This window comes from Tympanuchus pallidicinctus, unplaced genomic scaffold (genome assembly GCF_026119805.1).
Source record: "Tympanuchus pallidicinctus isolate F22 unplaced genomic scaffold, pur_lepc_1.0 scaffold33, whole genome shotgun sequence".
Lineage (NCBI taxonomy): Eukaryota > Metazoa > Chordata > Aves > Galliformes > Phasianidae > Tympanuchus > Tympanuchus pallidicinctus.
The window spans coordinates 1,908,647-1,922,274 of record NW_026294751.1 but is presented as its reverse complement, the minus strand read 5'-3'; the positions used below and the strand labels follow the sequence as shown (position 1 = coordinate 1,922,274).

The 13,628-nt window shown below is 52.1% G+C and overlaps 1 protein-coding gene across 1 annotated transcript in view; it reads left to right on the top strand.

The window, feature by feature from the left end:
• Positions 1 to 967: 967 nt before the first annotated feature.
• Positions 968 to 13,628, top strand: part of GRIK3 (glutamate ionotropic receptor kainate type subunit 3) — a 69,324-nt gene continuing 56,663 nt past the window's right edge. Inside the window, exon 1 of the mRNA XM_052698775.1 lies at positions 968 to 1,376. Coding sequence (XP_052554735.1) covers positions 1,262 to 1,376 — 115 coding nt within the window. The 5' untranslated portion in view covers positions 968 to 1,261. The remainder of the gene's footprint in view (positions 1,377 to 13,628) is intronic.

Sequence of the window (13,628 nt, the reverse complement as noted above, 5' to 3'; positions counted from 1 at the left end):
GGGCGGAGCTGCGGCACTGGGTTGAGCTGCAGGCAGAGCGAGGTCGGCTTTCTCTTCCAACGCCGAGCGGAGAAACGGGCAGAATTAAAAGGATGAACAGAGACGGACTAATAGTATGTTTGCAAGAATATTAAAGATTTGCTCTCGAGACGTTCCAGGCGATGTAGTTAGCAGACAGCTCGCAAATGGGAACGATTGGAAATGATGGAATAGATCGAATTATTTAAATGAGAAAAAATAAATTCGCCCTCTCCGAGCCCCGCCGGTTGGCAGCGCTTCCTCCTCCCCCGGCTCTCCGTCTCTGTCACTGCAGTCGTTCCACTCCCCCATCGCGGGGCTCGGTGGTGGCACCGAAATGAAACCCATCCCCAGCCCGAGCCCACACCCAACCGTGCTGCTGTGCGCTGCCCCGAGCCCCGTGGGGCTGCTGGAGACACAGGGGACAGTGGGGACACCCGGGGACATAAGGGACAGTGGGAATCTCGGGAGACAGAGGGGATGGGGGAATTTCTGAGAGCTCTGGGGGACACAGGGGACAGTGCGGGCCTCCAGGGACAGTGGCACCCTCAGGTGCTCTGGGAATAGAGGGAACACCATCATCCCCAGCACAGAGGGGCCTTTGAACGCATAGGGAGAGCGAGATTCCCAGGAGCTCTGGGAACACAGGGGACAGTGGGCACCTCTACGAGCATCGGAGACACCTGGGCACCACTCCGGGGACAAAGGGCGCCAGCATCCCCGCGACACGGGGACAGCGGGGACATAGAGGGAACACGGCGGGGACAGCGGGGACACGGCGGGGACACGGCGGGGACACTGGGGACAGCGGGACGCTGTGGGTCAGGACGCGGAGCAGCCGTCGGGGCGGGCCGTTCCCGCAACCCCCCGGGGTGAGAGTGTCGGTGCGGGTGTGAGCGCGGGTGCGTGTGTGTGAGTGTGCGTGTGTGCACGCTCCACTCCGGGGCTTTGTGAGAGCCGCGCGCATCAGTGGTAGGAGGGGACAGAGCCGCTCCTGCGGGCGCACCGACAGCCCGACTCCGCAGGTGCCGCCCGGCTCGGCACGGCTCGACACGGCACGGCTCGCTTTGGACCCGCACGGCTCGGCGAGGCTCGGTTGGGCACGGCTCGGCGCGGCTCGGCTCGGCACGACGCGCTCACTACGATGTGCCATGGGCGGCCGCTCCGGCTGAGCCCCGGGCCGCAGCCCCCCGCCCCGCTGCCCCTGGGGCCGTAGGGCCGCGGCCCCGCGCCCTGCCCGACGATGACCCAGCCGTGGCCGGCGTTCCGCGGCGTGCTCTGGGAATACTGCGCGGCTCTCCTGCTCGGAGGCTTCTGGGGACACTGCTCGCATGGGATGCCTCATGTCATCCGGATAGGTAAGCGAAGTGCCGTGCAAGGGGGGTGCGGTGCGCTGCCCCGCCCGGGGAAGGGATGCGGGGAGCGGGGCTGGAACCGGCGCGTCCCTGCACGGTGCCGGGAGGGAGCCCGGAGCGGGGACACGGGGCGGTGCGGGGCTGTGCCGTGTAAGGGGGAGATGGAGACGGTGCCGGATCGGAAGGGGGATGCTGAGAACGGTACGAGGAGCGTCGCGGTGCCCGGTGCGAGAAGGGATGCTGCGCCCCGGAGAGGGGGATGCTTTGCTTTTGGAAAGCGGGGTGCCGTGCCCGCGGGATAAAGGGATGCTGTGCCTTCAAAGGGGGGGATGCTGTACCCCAAAGAAGGGGATGCCGTGCCCCAGAAAGAGGGAAGGCTTCGTTTCTGGAGAAGGGGATGTTGTGCTCCTGAAGGGGGGAATGATGTGCCCCGGAAAGGAGGATGCTGTGCTTCAAGAGTGGGATGATGATGTGCACCAAGAAAAAGGGGATTCTGTGTCCCGAATAAGAGGATTTTGTGCATTGGAGAAGGGGACGCTGAACCCCGGAGAAGGGGATGCTGTGCCCCAGAGAGGGGGACGTTGTGCCGGTGCAAGGAGGGTGCTGTGTGGCTGTGAGCAGAGATGCGAGCCTGCTGCAGGAGGAGCGTTGTTCGGAGGAGCTTTAACCCCGGCCAGGAGCAGCCCTCGGGCACGGGGTGTTGCTGTGAGGCTGCGTAGGGCAGGCAGTGCTGGAAGCCGTGCTGAGCCCGCAGCCTGCAAGGTGCTACGGCGCTGCGGGGGGCCGGGTGGTATTCATTAAATAGCTGAGGTTCTGGGGAAAATTAATTTTTAATGATGTTACATAAAGTAATTGCACAGATAACAGCTTGGGAAAGAGGCTATGATCTTTCTTTCTCTAATTAAACTAGATGCAGAAATGTGTCGTGTAAAGAAAGTCTCTGATTCCCTGCTACATCCCATGCACTTCGCCATCAGTTCACATCCACAGGGATTTGCTGTGTGCCCATAACAGCAGTCAGGACAGGGTTACTGCCTGCATGGGGACCAGAGTCCAAGCTGGAGAAAACAGTGAAAACCAAATAGATTTGTGGATGTTTTTTAGTGTTAAGAAAAAAAAAAAAAGGACTTGTTTATGCTGATGTGAATGCACAGCAACCATGGGAAAGCCAGAAAGAGAAAAATGCCAGTCCTGAAGGGCGGCCGCGTTCTGAAATATTGCCATCTCCAGAAGGGCTGCGTGAGTGCATGGCCCTGGCACGGACTGCAGCTTGAGTCCTGCAGGGCACACACTGCTCTCCTGTGCTGCTGTGAGCCACGCAGATGTGCCCTGCGTGTGCTGCAGCACCCCGAGTTGTGATGGGAAAGGTGGATGGGAGATGCCCTGAGAGCATCAGTGCTGCCCACGGGGGTGTTTGGAGCCTGGAGCATCCCTGGGGCAGTGCTCAGCTCTGTCAGATTTTCTAGGCAGGGCTCAAAGCAATCGTACAAAGGGATCCGGGAGATTCCAGTAGGGAAACTGTGCCAGCCCTTTCCAAAATGCTGTGGTTGGGCTGTGGCTCTGCTCTTCCTCACCACAGGCACGGAGCAGAGCAATGCCAGCACCAAGGCTGCCCCAGGAGCAGCGCCGTGCGGGGTTCTGTGCAGCTCCATACGGACCCATAGAGCACCATGCAGTGCCATGCAGCCCCATATAGCCCCATACAGCCCCATATAGCCCCATGCAGCCCCACTGCCAGCCACAACCAGCATCTCAGCCCCTCGCTCAGCCCTCCCTCCACCACTAAAGCAGGAACAGAAGGGTCAGAAAGGAGCTGGAATGGGGCTGTAGGAAGGTCTGCATTTACCTGTGCTCTCAGCTAGAACTGGAATAATTCTGTCCTCTTTCACTGGGAAACTGCGGCTTCTCCCCCCCTGCATTCATTTGTGCAAAGCTGCTCTGGCTTTCCAGTAATTATTTTAATTATTAGGCGATGCCAAGAACTGGAGAACGCTTACATAAGTATTGTTTTAAAGCCGAAAATTAAAGCGGAGAAAACAGGTAACTTTCCAAAGCTCCCCTGTTTTCCCATGAAGCTGACAATTAAAATAAATACAGCGAGGCTTTGGTTCTTTTCGAGGAGACATCGAGGAAAGGAAAGGAAGAGCTAAAAGCGCTCCTTCTCTCACGTGTGAAATATAAATATTTAATCTACACATCTAACCATAATCTACGCAAACACACGCACAAAGAGAGCCTACCGCCGGGTTTTGTTGTTCAGAGGTAGGAGTTGGGATCTGAAAGCTTTCCCCCAGCAGCTGTTTAATTATTATGCAATGATAAATATTTGAAAACGCCGCATCAGAAAACAGCCCAGCCATGTGCACGGGGTGCTGCTGTGGCACTGGGCCGTCCCAGCTCAGGGATGGACGGCCGGAGCTGGATGTGCAGTGCTTCCATTGGAGGTGGCAAGGCTGGGCTTGGTGCTGGCGTGAGGAAGCAGAGCCCATCTCTGAAGCATTGTTGGGATCCACTTGGGATGACTGTGCCAAAGGATGACCCGTTAGCAAGACGTAGTGGCTGAGATTAATAGGAGATGGTGCAAGCTGCAGCGCAGGAGCGCTCGGCACGGCCCTGCTGCTCGCGTTGCTGGTGGCTGCTCCCATCTGCACCCAGCGCTGCGGGGCTGCAGCTCAGCCATGCATGGAGATGGCAGCAGCTGCAGCCCTGCAATGGCAGAGCCACCCCCGCCCCACTCCCTGCCCTCCTCTGTTTGGATACATTCCATTTTTCCCTCTGGTTTTAGAAGCAACCACCCGCACCGTTGCCTCTTGGCTCTTTTCCTGCTTTTGTGTTTTCTTATATATATATATTTTTTCCTTGGGATGAGAGCCCTGTGGTGCAGCAGCAGCAGTGCCCAAGGGATGGGTGGGGATGGTGATGCTTTGAGAACGTGGGCTCTGTTCCTCAGAGCTGTGTGCACCCAGGGAAGGGCTGCACACCGACTGCATGCTGTGCAGAGCAAACAACCCAACAGGATCGGAATCGGTGCAGGAAAAAAAAAAGAAAGAAAAAAAGCATTGATTATTTTATATAAATACACAGAAAACAAATTCCGTGGATAATTACCCTCCACTGTGTGATTGGCTTTTTGGAGGCTCATTACGCCCGCCTGGAATTTAATTCTGCAATCACCTTCCCACACACTGCAGGCGAAATTGCCATCAGAAATAAGGCAGCATTGGGGGGAACTGGGACCTGGGGGGCATAGAGCTCCCAGATTCAACGCTGCACAGGGACCCCCCTAAGCTGTCTTCCTTTGGGGCTCTGCTGCTGCATGCTCCCTGCTGCCACTAAAAGGCTTTGTGATCACCTTCGTGGAGGTTTCTCCTGCAACCCCACCTGCATTTGCATGGCTGTGCAGCCACTGCTCGAGCACTGAGTGGCACGGGGAGGTGTTGTGGGTCAGGAGATGCTCTGTGCATCAGGCAGCTCATCCCGGTGCTGTAAAACTGTTTGGTGGTAAATTAATTCTGAATACATTTGAATAACAATGTTACCTCTTTATGGCGGAATAGCCTAATTGTTTGATCTCAGCATCCTCACGGGAGCACGGTGCGGGAAATGAAGATCAAACCACACGAAAAGAAATAAATAAAAGGAAAGGCAGAAAAAGTAATCGACCCCACTCTATCGTGGGGAAAAAGTGGTCCTGGGATGAGCGGAGCTGCACAGTGCTCAAAGTCACAGCTGTGAGTGGGACCTCAGTGGGGCAATGCACTGGTCTGTGTGCATGGAAGGGTCTGTGTGCTTGGAGGGGTCTGTGTGCATGGAAGGGTTTCCCTGCATCATTGCAGCTCCCACCCCCAGCTCTGCGCCGTGGCTGTGCCATAGAGCTGCATGCTCGCCGCGCGTTGCAGCCAGAATTCTGCTCCACCACCAGCCTCTACTACCTTCTGGATGCTCTTCTTGGCGAGAGCAAATGGAGGCTGATGCTAGGAAAAGATTTTCTTAGTTTTCAAGATGCACGGAACGATAGCAAAAGCAAAAAACTGCACGCCCTGCGGTGCTGCTGGGATGCAGCAGTTCTCCTGCCCGGCCCCGCAGCAGCAGAGGGCACTGGTTCCTCGCCATCTCCCACTGCTGGGGGTGAAGCAGCAGCTCCAGCCACCTCCTCCCCCCCAGTGCTGTTGCAACCCTGCATGGGACAGCGCTGCCTGAGGAGCTGCCACCGGAGTGCTTTGTGGGGACGAAGCTCCAACCAAACCCAGCGCTGTGCATCTGTCTGCAGCACGCCTCCCAAAGCCTCCTGATCCAACATAAAGCATTTCTGCGCCGGTCTTGCTGCGCAATCTTGATTCCCTCTTTTTGCCAGAGGATTAATGCGATGCTGTCTAGACTGCTTTCCTCTCCCTTTGCATGTTCTGAAGGTTCTGAGGAAGGCAGAGCACACAGAGAGCACCTGAGCTCCTCAGAGGTGAAGGCTGCAGAGGGTGGGCGAAGGCAGGGGCTGCAGTGAGGGCTGTGCAGGTGCTGCTGTTGGCAGTGGGACAACGTGCCACTGAATACTGCAGCTTCCATGTCCTTAAAAAGGGGTTGGTGAGGCAGGACTGCCTCATTTCAGATGGATGTAGCGTGATGGGGCTGCGCAGCACTACTCATGTTCACTACCAATAAAAGCAGACAATGTGCTTGCTTTTAGCACTCATAATAAAGCCCCAAATAGGCTCAGGTCGTTACCAAGAAGCAACAGCTCGCAGCACAGGGCTCTGCTCCCAAGGAGCAGCCCCATAGAGGAAGGGGCTTCCCATCATGTACTGCATCTGCAGGGAGCACTGAGCACCACACAGCCACAGATGAGACCATTCTGCTATGGCTGGGAGAGGAGATAACCAGCAGCACCCTGCTCTGATGCAGACATCGCTTCCCAGAGCCGTGCAAGACGCAATCCACAGCACTGCTCTGAATTTCACCATGCACGCACCAAACAACTCCAGAGCCAGAAAAGCATCCCCGTTTAGGAAGCCTTTAAGCATACACATAGACCAGCCAGCACCGAGGGAACAAAACAAAGCCTTAAAATTCCAGAAGTGTGCAGATGAATTCTTGAATTTGCACTTTGCTCATTGCTGGGAAGTGGGCACCAGGGAGCCCAGTACAGGGCCAATGTGGAGAGCATTACAAAGGAGTGTGAGGCTGAAGGATTGAAATGAGCCTTCTATTCTTCACATCTGCAAACAGCAGCTTTGGGAGCATTTGCTGGTGCCACTGCAGCAGTTCAGACCATCACAGTGCTTTGGATGTCCAATAGGAAACGGGAAAAGGCTTCTGGCTGCCTCACAGGGGCCACTGGATGCTCGTTAGCTGGTAATGACATCTGATTGTGAAGGAATCGAGGTGAGCAGGGCAGGGCGCTGAGCCCCCCAGGTGTGTGGGGGTATTTGCATTCCTAAACCAACAGCACCAGTACTGCAAAACCCAAATTTCATTAAAGATGGCCACGGATGGTGAGAAACCAGCGAGAGCTGTGGGCGGCTTCACTTTAATGAATAGATGGCTGTCATCTCCTCCTTATCTCCCAGGATGAAACAGTAAATAAAATCTGGTATAACCCACAAATTTAGCTGAGTTATGACTGTCTATTGGCACTGAAGTGTTAGACTGGGTGGTTGGTTTTGCAGTGAATGCAAAGCACTCAGATGTCAGTGATTCTAACAGCAGCCATCCCGAATCCCATCCCTGCAGGTGGGTGAACACAGCTCAGGCAACACCGGCACAGCACAGGTTTGCTATGGATGAAGCAGAGGCCGCTGAGCAGAGGATCCAGCGATGGGGTGGGCAGAGATGCAGCACTGGGAGCTGCACCCAGTGCCTGGATTGCATTCTTACATCATATCATAGAATGGCTTGAGTTGGAAGGGACCTTGGAGATCATCTCATTTCAACCCCGTGACAGCCTTACGGGTGCTCTGCTCCTTGCTGTGGGTTCCAAGCTCCCTGCAGTCCCTCCCAGCTCAGGGTTCTTCAACCCTGTGACCCTGGGGTCCTCCTAGTGATACCTCATCACCCCAGGATCCCCCCCAGCTCTCCGCTCAGCTTTCCATTCACCTGCACGAGACAGATCTATGATGTTTCCTCTTTCTTTCCTAACGCTTCATTCCTAGCACAGCTGGTGATTTATGGAATAATCCATTTAATACATTGAAGCAATCCATCAGTGGCGGATAATCAATCCAGCTCATGATTTTAAGTGTGCAAGAGTGTATGATGTGGACTTGTGTACATATTTTCACCCCGAATCGCACCGTATCGTTGTCAGACCAAATAAAGTCTGCCTTGCCATCTTCCTTTCCCAGTGACTTTTGTTTATGGTGTGTAAAAGAAAATCACAGCATTATATTACACCTTGTAAGTTTTACGGTGCTTGAGAGGTTTATGCAGTATGAATGTAAAGGGCAATGCAATAATGCAAAGGGCAGTGAGACATTTTTAAGCGCAGAAGGATACACAAGGAGCTGCAGAGATAAATCTGGGTGGATAATCATCCCAAAGTGTCTCTCCTATTTATGAGATAAAAAGACATTGGCTGCAAATCATGCTCCCGGTCATTCCTGCCCCGTTCTCTGGCTCTGCTTTGCATTACGGGCAGCTCAATTGTTCCTAATGGTGTTCCTGCCCTGGCACACATCCCAGCTGTGCTGTGCCTGTGCTGCCTCACCCTGAAGGATGCTGCAGCTCCCAGTGCTGACGGGGCACGTCGGGTTTGCCCAGCTCAAGGACTTGCTTACAAGGACCTCTTTGTTGCCCTCTGTGAATCAGAAAGGGTTCATCCAGAGAATGAACCGTGGGAAGAAGCAGAAGGAATCCCAATTAGCCAGAATGCTGCTCACAGATATGAGGGGTGAGCTGGGTGCTGGATGCTGGGAGCCTGCTATGAGCTGAGCTGGGTGCAGAGCTGCACACAGGAGCAGCTCCAGGCATTCAAGCAGTGATCTGTGCTGGGACAAACCCCACGGCACGGCACTGCTGTTAGGATTTTTAAACAGTGAATAGTGAAACTTGCTCAGATTTGGGTGCTCAGAATGCAGCATTCATAACTGCAAGCAGAGCTGAAGACAAAATGCCGTCAGAAGCTCATTTGCTTTGTGAGCTCCGGAGGACAGAAGTGCTGTGACCCCTCTGGGTCTGATCCACCTCCACACGCAGTGCTGCTACAGCTCTGAGCTGGAACAGGGACCCGTAAAAAGGAACTTCTTCATTTAAATTTCTGGTCTATAAATTCTTTAAGACTTGCTCTTCATTTATGGGGAAAGAAAACCATTTTCTTCCCCACTTTACGCACTTTCCTTCTTAGGAATTTTTATTTCTGCAAGATCAGTTTTTGTCGCCTTTACTTTGAAGAAATTCAAAGTGAGTCCTTGGGCACTCAGCTCCTGGGTTTGGCTCATGGTGTTTGAATGGAAATGGGCTTTTACATTTCTTTTCCTATTCATCTGCTTCGCAGGGAAAGCGCTGCCCACAAAGCGTGCTGCATAATCTTGGATGGAGCTGCCATCATTTCAGACTCACACGGAGCCCACCTTTGCAACAGCATCACCTTCAATTAGGGCAGAAGTTATAAGTAAAAATATCAGATGGAAACAATCCTCTGCTCTTCTACCTGCAGCCCTGGTGACGTGTTTTAACAGACAGGAGTAGTTCTGCACATGCACCCATCTGCTGTAAACTCATCAGTAACAACAGCTATCTTCCACTGGCTTCATTTCTTCATATATTTACACAGCAGCAGTGATTTGAGGAAAATCAGGAAATATTTCCCCTTCTGCAGCATGACTTTATATCTCAAGTGTGGCCATTTGAGTTGTTGGATCCGTCTCTTCCAATTAGGAGGAGAGCAGTGGCATGCTAAAATCTGCAACCCAACCTGATTTGTATGTCTTTATCATTACATTACGAACCTGCATTTAATTTTCACACTTTTTGGAGATGATTCTGACCTGATTAACTTCCACTCCCTTTTTTTCTCTCCCTGTTCCTGCCTGGATCCAAAACCCCCTGCCCACCCCCAACTCCCATTCATGCAAAGCTCCCACCACTGGTTGGAACCCCACACTGCTGCATGCCTTTAGCCCTGCTGTTGGAATTTCTGCTTATGCCAACAGTGAGGAACAAAGTGCTCAGTCTGTGCCTTTATTTCCCACAGATCCAGCCCCTATGGGTGACACAGCACAGCCCAGCTCTGAGTTTTGGGGGGATGATGACCCACATCGCCCAGCAGTGGGTCTAGGCTGCATCCCTGAGGTCACTCAGTGTGCTCACATATCAATTTGTGCCTCGTGAGTTCGTGGGAAAACCTATTTTGCTATGAAATATGGAAGTTTATGCCAACAGGGCCATAATTCGTAAATCGTTCTGACAGCTGCAGTTTGAGAGAAAGCACAGAGAAACTGGAGCAATAAACCTCGCCATTGAGGGAGCGGACCTGGGAGTCCTGCAAAGAATTCTTATCCCAGGTTTATTTATGATCACTGCAAAATTTTTGCATTTTACTGCTAGAAAATTACTTGTAAACCCAGCAGGGAACGAAGGATTTTTCCTGTGTGAGCGTGATACTTCAGTCTGATTTTTGTATGTACATTTCTGTGACCAGTTTAGCCATCGCTTTTGATTTATAGCAACAGTAATTATTTCTAAATAGTCAGGATGTTCTGGGGTTAACCACTGATTTCAGTCGGCAGAATGGAGGCTCTGACAGTGATGGATTTCAAAGGGGATTGGCTGGCGGTGCGCTGCCGTTTTTCCTCTGGATTGCTTTAATGGTGCTAACGGCCTCTAATGGGGAGCACGGATTATTTATGTTCTTCAGTAGGTCCTCATTAATTTCACAGTGTACTTGGTTGGAGATTCCCAATTTCTTGGTTTCTTAATTAGCTCTTCAGGTTCGACAGTGCAGAGCAGTGGAAACGAATTCTGGAAGTACAATGCATTCCGAGTCCCGCTCAGAAGTAAGGTGCTGCAAAGACTCCTTGTGCTCTGAGCACCTCATCTGCTCAAAGCAACAACCCCGAGAGCAGGGATGGATGCAGGATCAGCAACATGCATGGTAGCACCTCCCAGACTGACCCTCCTGGCACAGATGGGCATCCATCCATCGGGGAATACAAAGCCATGAGGATTCCCTCCCCTGTGTTGGACCCTTAGGGGTCACTGACTCCAAGGAGAAGGGCAGGAGGATGGGTGGTGGCAGCTCTGGGGCCAATCCTGTTTCCAAAGTGTGCTCCCAGCACCATGCATGCATCCAGCAGGGCAGCACCCATCCACTGCTTCACAGAAGAACTCCTCATAGCAGCACCACAGTGCAGAAAGCTGTATGAGGCTCAAGATCAATCTTAACAGGAAGGTGAAACCAATCCTGAGTTACCCATCGCCGTGATTACTGGGCTGGCTGCACCTGCTGGTTCTGGTGTGCTGCTCCAAACCTTTCTGGTGGAGGCAGGGGGGCCAAGCAGCCCCATTGCATGTCCTTCCCTTCTGCAGTGCCCCGGATTTGAGCAACAGCCACCAGAACGTTCATCAGACATTACAACGTCAGCCACACGACTAACTGCATTTGGGATTGTAACGCAATTTGTTAGAGCTGCGTTTCCTTTACAGACCTTCAAAGCCATATTTTTAGAGAAGTATTTTTTGATCTTTCACTGGCTCCCGTTCTGCCCCGTATCAGACTCCCCACCTGGCTTTGAACAAATGACTTTGCTCTTCCGTGCTTCAATTCTGTACTTGCCAAACAGGGCTAAGCCCACCCCATGCTGCTCTGGGCTGCAGTAATGGGGAGGGCTTTAAAGTGTGGGCATGGGAATGGAAAGAGTTGGGAGAGACACTGATGGTGGTCTGAGGCAGAGCAAAGAGGCAGAACAGGCACAGCCCTACTGAACAGCACAGGCTGCAGCCTGGGACTCTCTCATTTGATTTGTTTGGGGGGAAAAAAGCACGTATCCTAAACACGCTCGACTGCTCATTTATTTTTAAAATCATTTATTGAAATGTAACAACTGTTTACTCAACATGGGACTGGAAAGCCTGAAAACATACTCTTAATAATCCCTTGGTATTTAACTGACGTACAATAGTCTGAGCTATTACGTCCCAATTATACAGCCCAATATTACAGCCTGCTTGAGACGTGTAATTAGCAAGGAGAAGGCTCTGGTGCCCAGCTTGGGTCCATGCAGTGCTCAGCCCTGGTCATGGGCACAAGGAGAGCCCTGGGGATGGCTGCTCCCTTCGAAGGACTGCTCTGCCTCTCAGAAATAGGAAAATCCCAAGCCCTGTAATGTCTGAAAGAGGAAGTGTGCTTTGCACACAGCTTTGTGTGTCACAGTGTGACGTTAATTCCTATAAGTGAGTTTTTGTGTTTGTTTTTAATTGTCATCCGGAGACTCAACATTAAGCTGTCTGGTGGTGTTCAAGACCAGGTTGGATGGGGACCTGGGCAGCCTGCAGGTTGGTGGTCCTGCCTGTGGCAGGGGGTTGGAGCTTGGTGATCCTTGGGGTCTCTTCCCAAGACATTCCATGATTCTATGAAATCTGGGGACTGCTTCAAGGATGGGGTGTATTTGTCTGTTCCAGTGCTCACATACAGCTCCTAATTGTGGGACTGATGACTCTGCAGGTTCCCAAATTGTGTCCGTCTCACCTGGAGGTGGAGATCAGTGCTGTGGGTACAGGGAGAGGAGAAGTTCCAAATTGAAAGGGGAACTGCAACATCCACTCCTTTGCTGTTCCAACCCCTCTAAAATAATGTTTGGACTTCATGTATTGCTAATTACATACACTGCTGTTCTGTGCTACTTAATGCCAGCCAGTGATGGATGGTCTATAATCTTATATAAGAGAGAGCACATTTGTTTTCTAAGGGTAACTGCACACAATCTGTTATTGTATAACGCTGAATACTTTGCGGGTTGGTGCCTTTCAGCACTGAGCATACAGCCAGGCCTCCCTGACAATAACCCCCATTAATCAGAGCCTCCCTGGGCTGCAGCACTGAGGACCACGACGTCTTCTTTGCATGTCTAAGCCGGCCGGGATCTCGTTCCGCAAAAACCTCCCACCGTTTTTCCCTGCTTTTATTTTGCTTTATTTGCTTTAAATGGGAAAGCACCCTCCCGGTGCTGCTCTCATCATTTCAGTCGTGGCTCCAATTTGTCAGCGTTTCCACTGCTTTTAAATGAGCAGCTTGCAGGGGTGGGGACAGCTGCAACTCGCTGGGAGAACTTCACTAAGGGAGGGTTTGGCTTCTTTGGTTTGCACAAGAGCTGCTGCGTGCCCAAAGCTTGAATCAGTGCAGCCCCTTGTCCAGATCCTGAGATGGATTTGGGGGAGAGGTGTTCTGAAGGCACTGAGGAGATGGAGAGCTGTAGGTGAAGGTCGCACTGAGCTGTGCTGCACAGAGGATGGATTCCTCTGCTGTAACTTCTGCTGCTTCAGCTCGAGGATCCGTTACTGCACTTTGATATGGCTCAAACTCACAGCTGCTCTAAGCAGGTGGAAATAGGGCGAGCCCATCTCACTAGGAGAGATGGAGGCTGTGGCCAGGTGGGGGTCTTTCACTGCTCATAGGTAGCAGCTATAGGATGAGAGGCGATGGCCTCAGCTTGCTCCAGGTGAGGGCCAGGTTGGGTATTTCAGGAGCAATTTCTCCTCAGGAGAGCAGTGATGCTCTGACACAGGCTGTGGCTGGCCATGACCTCGTGCCATTGTACCAGCATCATTTCAGCTCCGGCTGCTCAACGCTGCTTAGGAGGAGCAGTGCCTTCCTTCCCTGTGGCCCCACAGCTCTCCCAGGTTTCACCACTGAAAGTTTTTGGGTGTCCTCTTTTTTTTTTATTTTTTTTTTGCACGGTACGTTTCAAATGCTTCATTGTCAAACTGCTTAAAAGCCCTTATTTATAAAATGTGTGCGTCTCTTTCAGCTTAACTGAAAAGGCATTAAAATAACTGCAGCTGTGGAAAGAATAATTACAGCGAGTTTTGTCAAGGACTCTCTTGTCTGATGTTGCCATCTGTGACATGGTGAATGCAAAGATCATTTTAAACATAGGCAGTTAATGTAGAGAATAATTTGGGAGCTTTCGATATTTATGGTAAATTATTTAACTTTACAGTTTGGTTTTATGGCCTCATTGTTCCTCGTAGGATGGATCTCTGCTCTCTGTGTGGTTCTGCACTTTGATTTTCACTTTGCGATGGAAAAGTAAACTGCTGCAGAAGTAA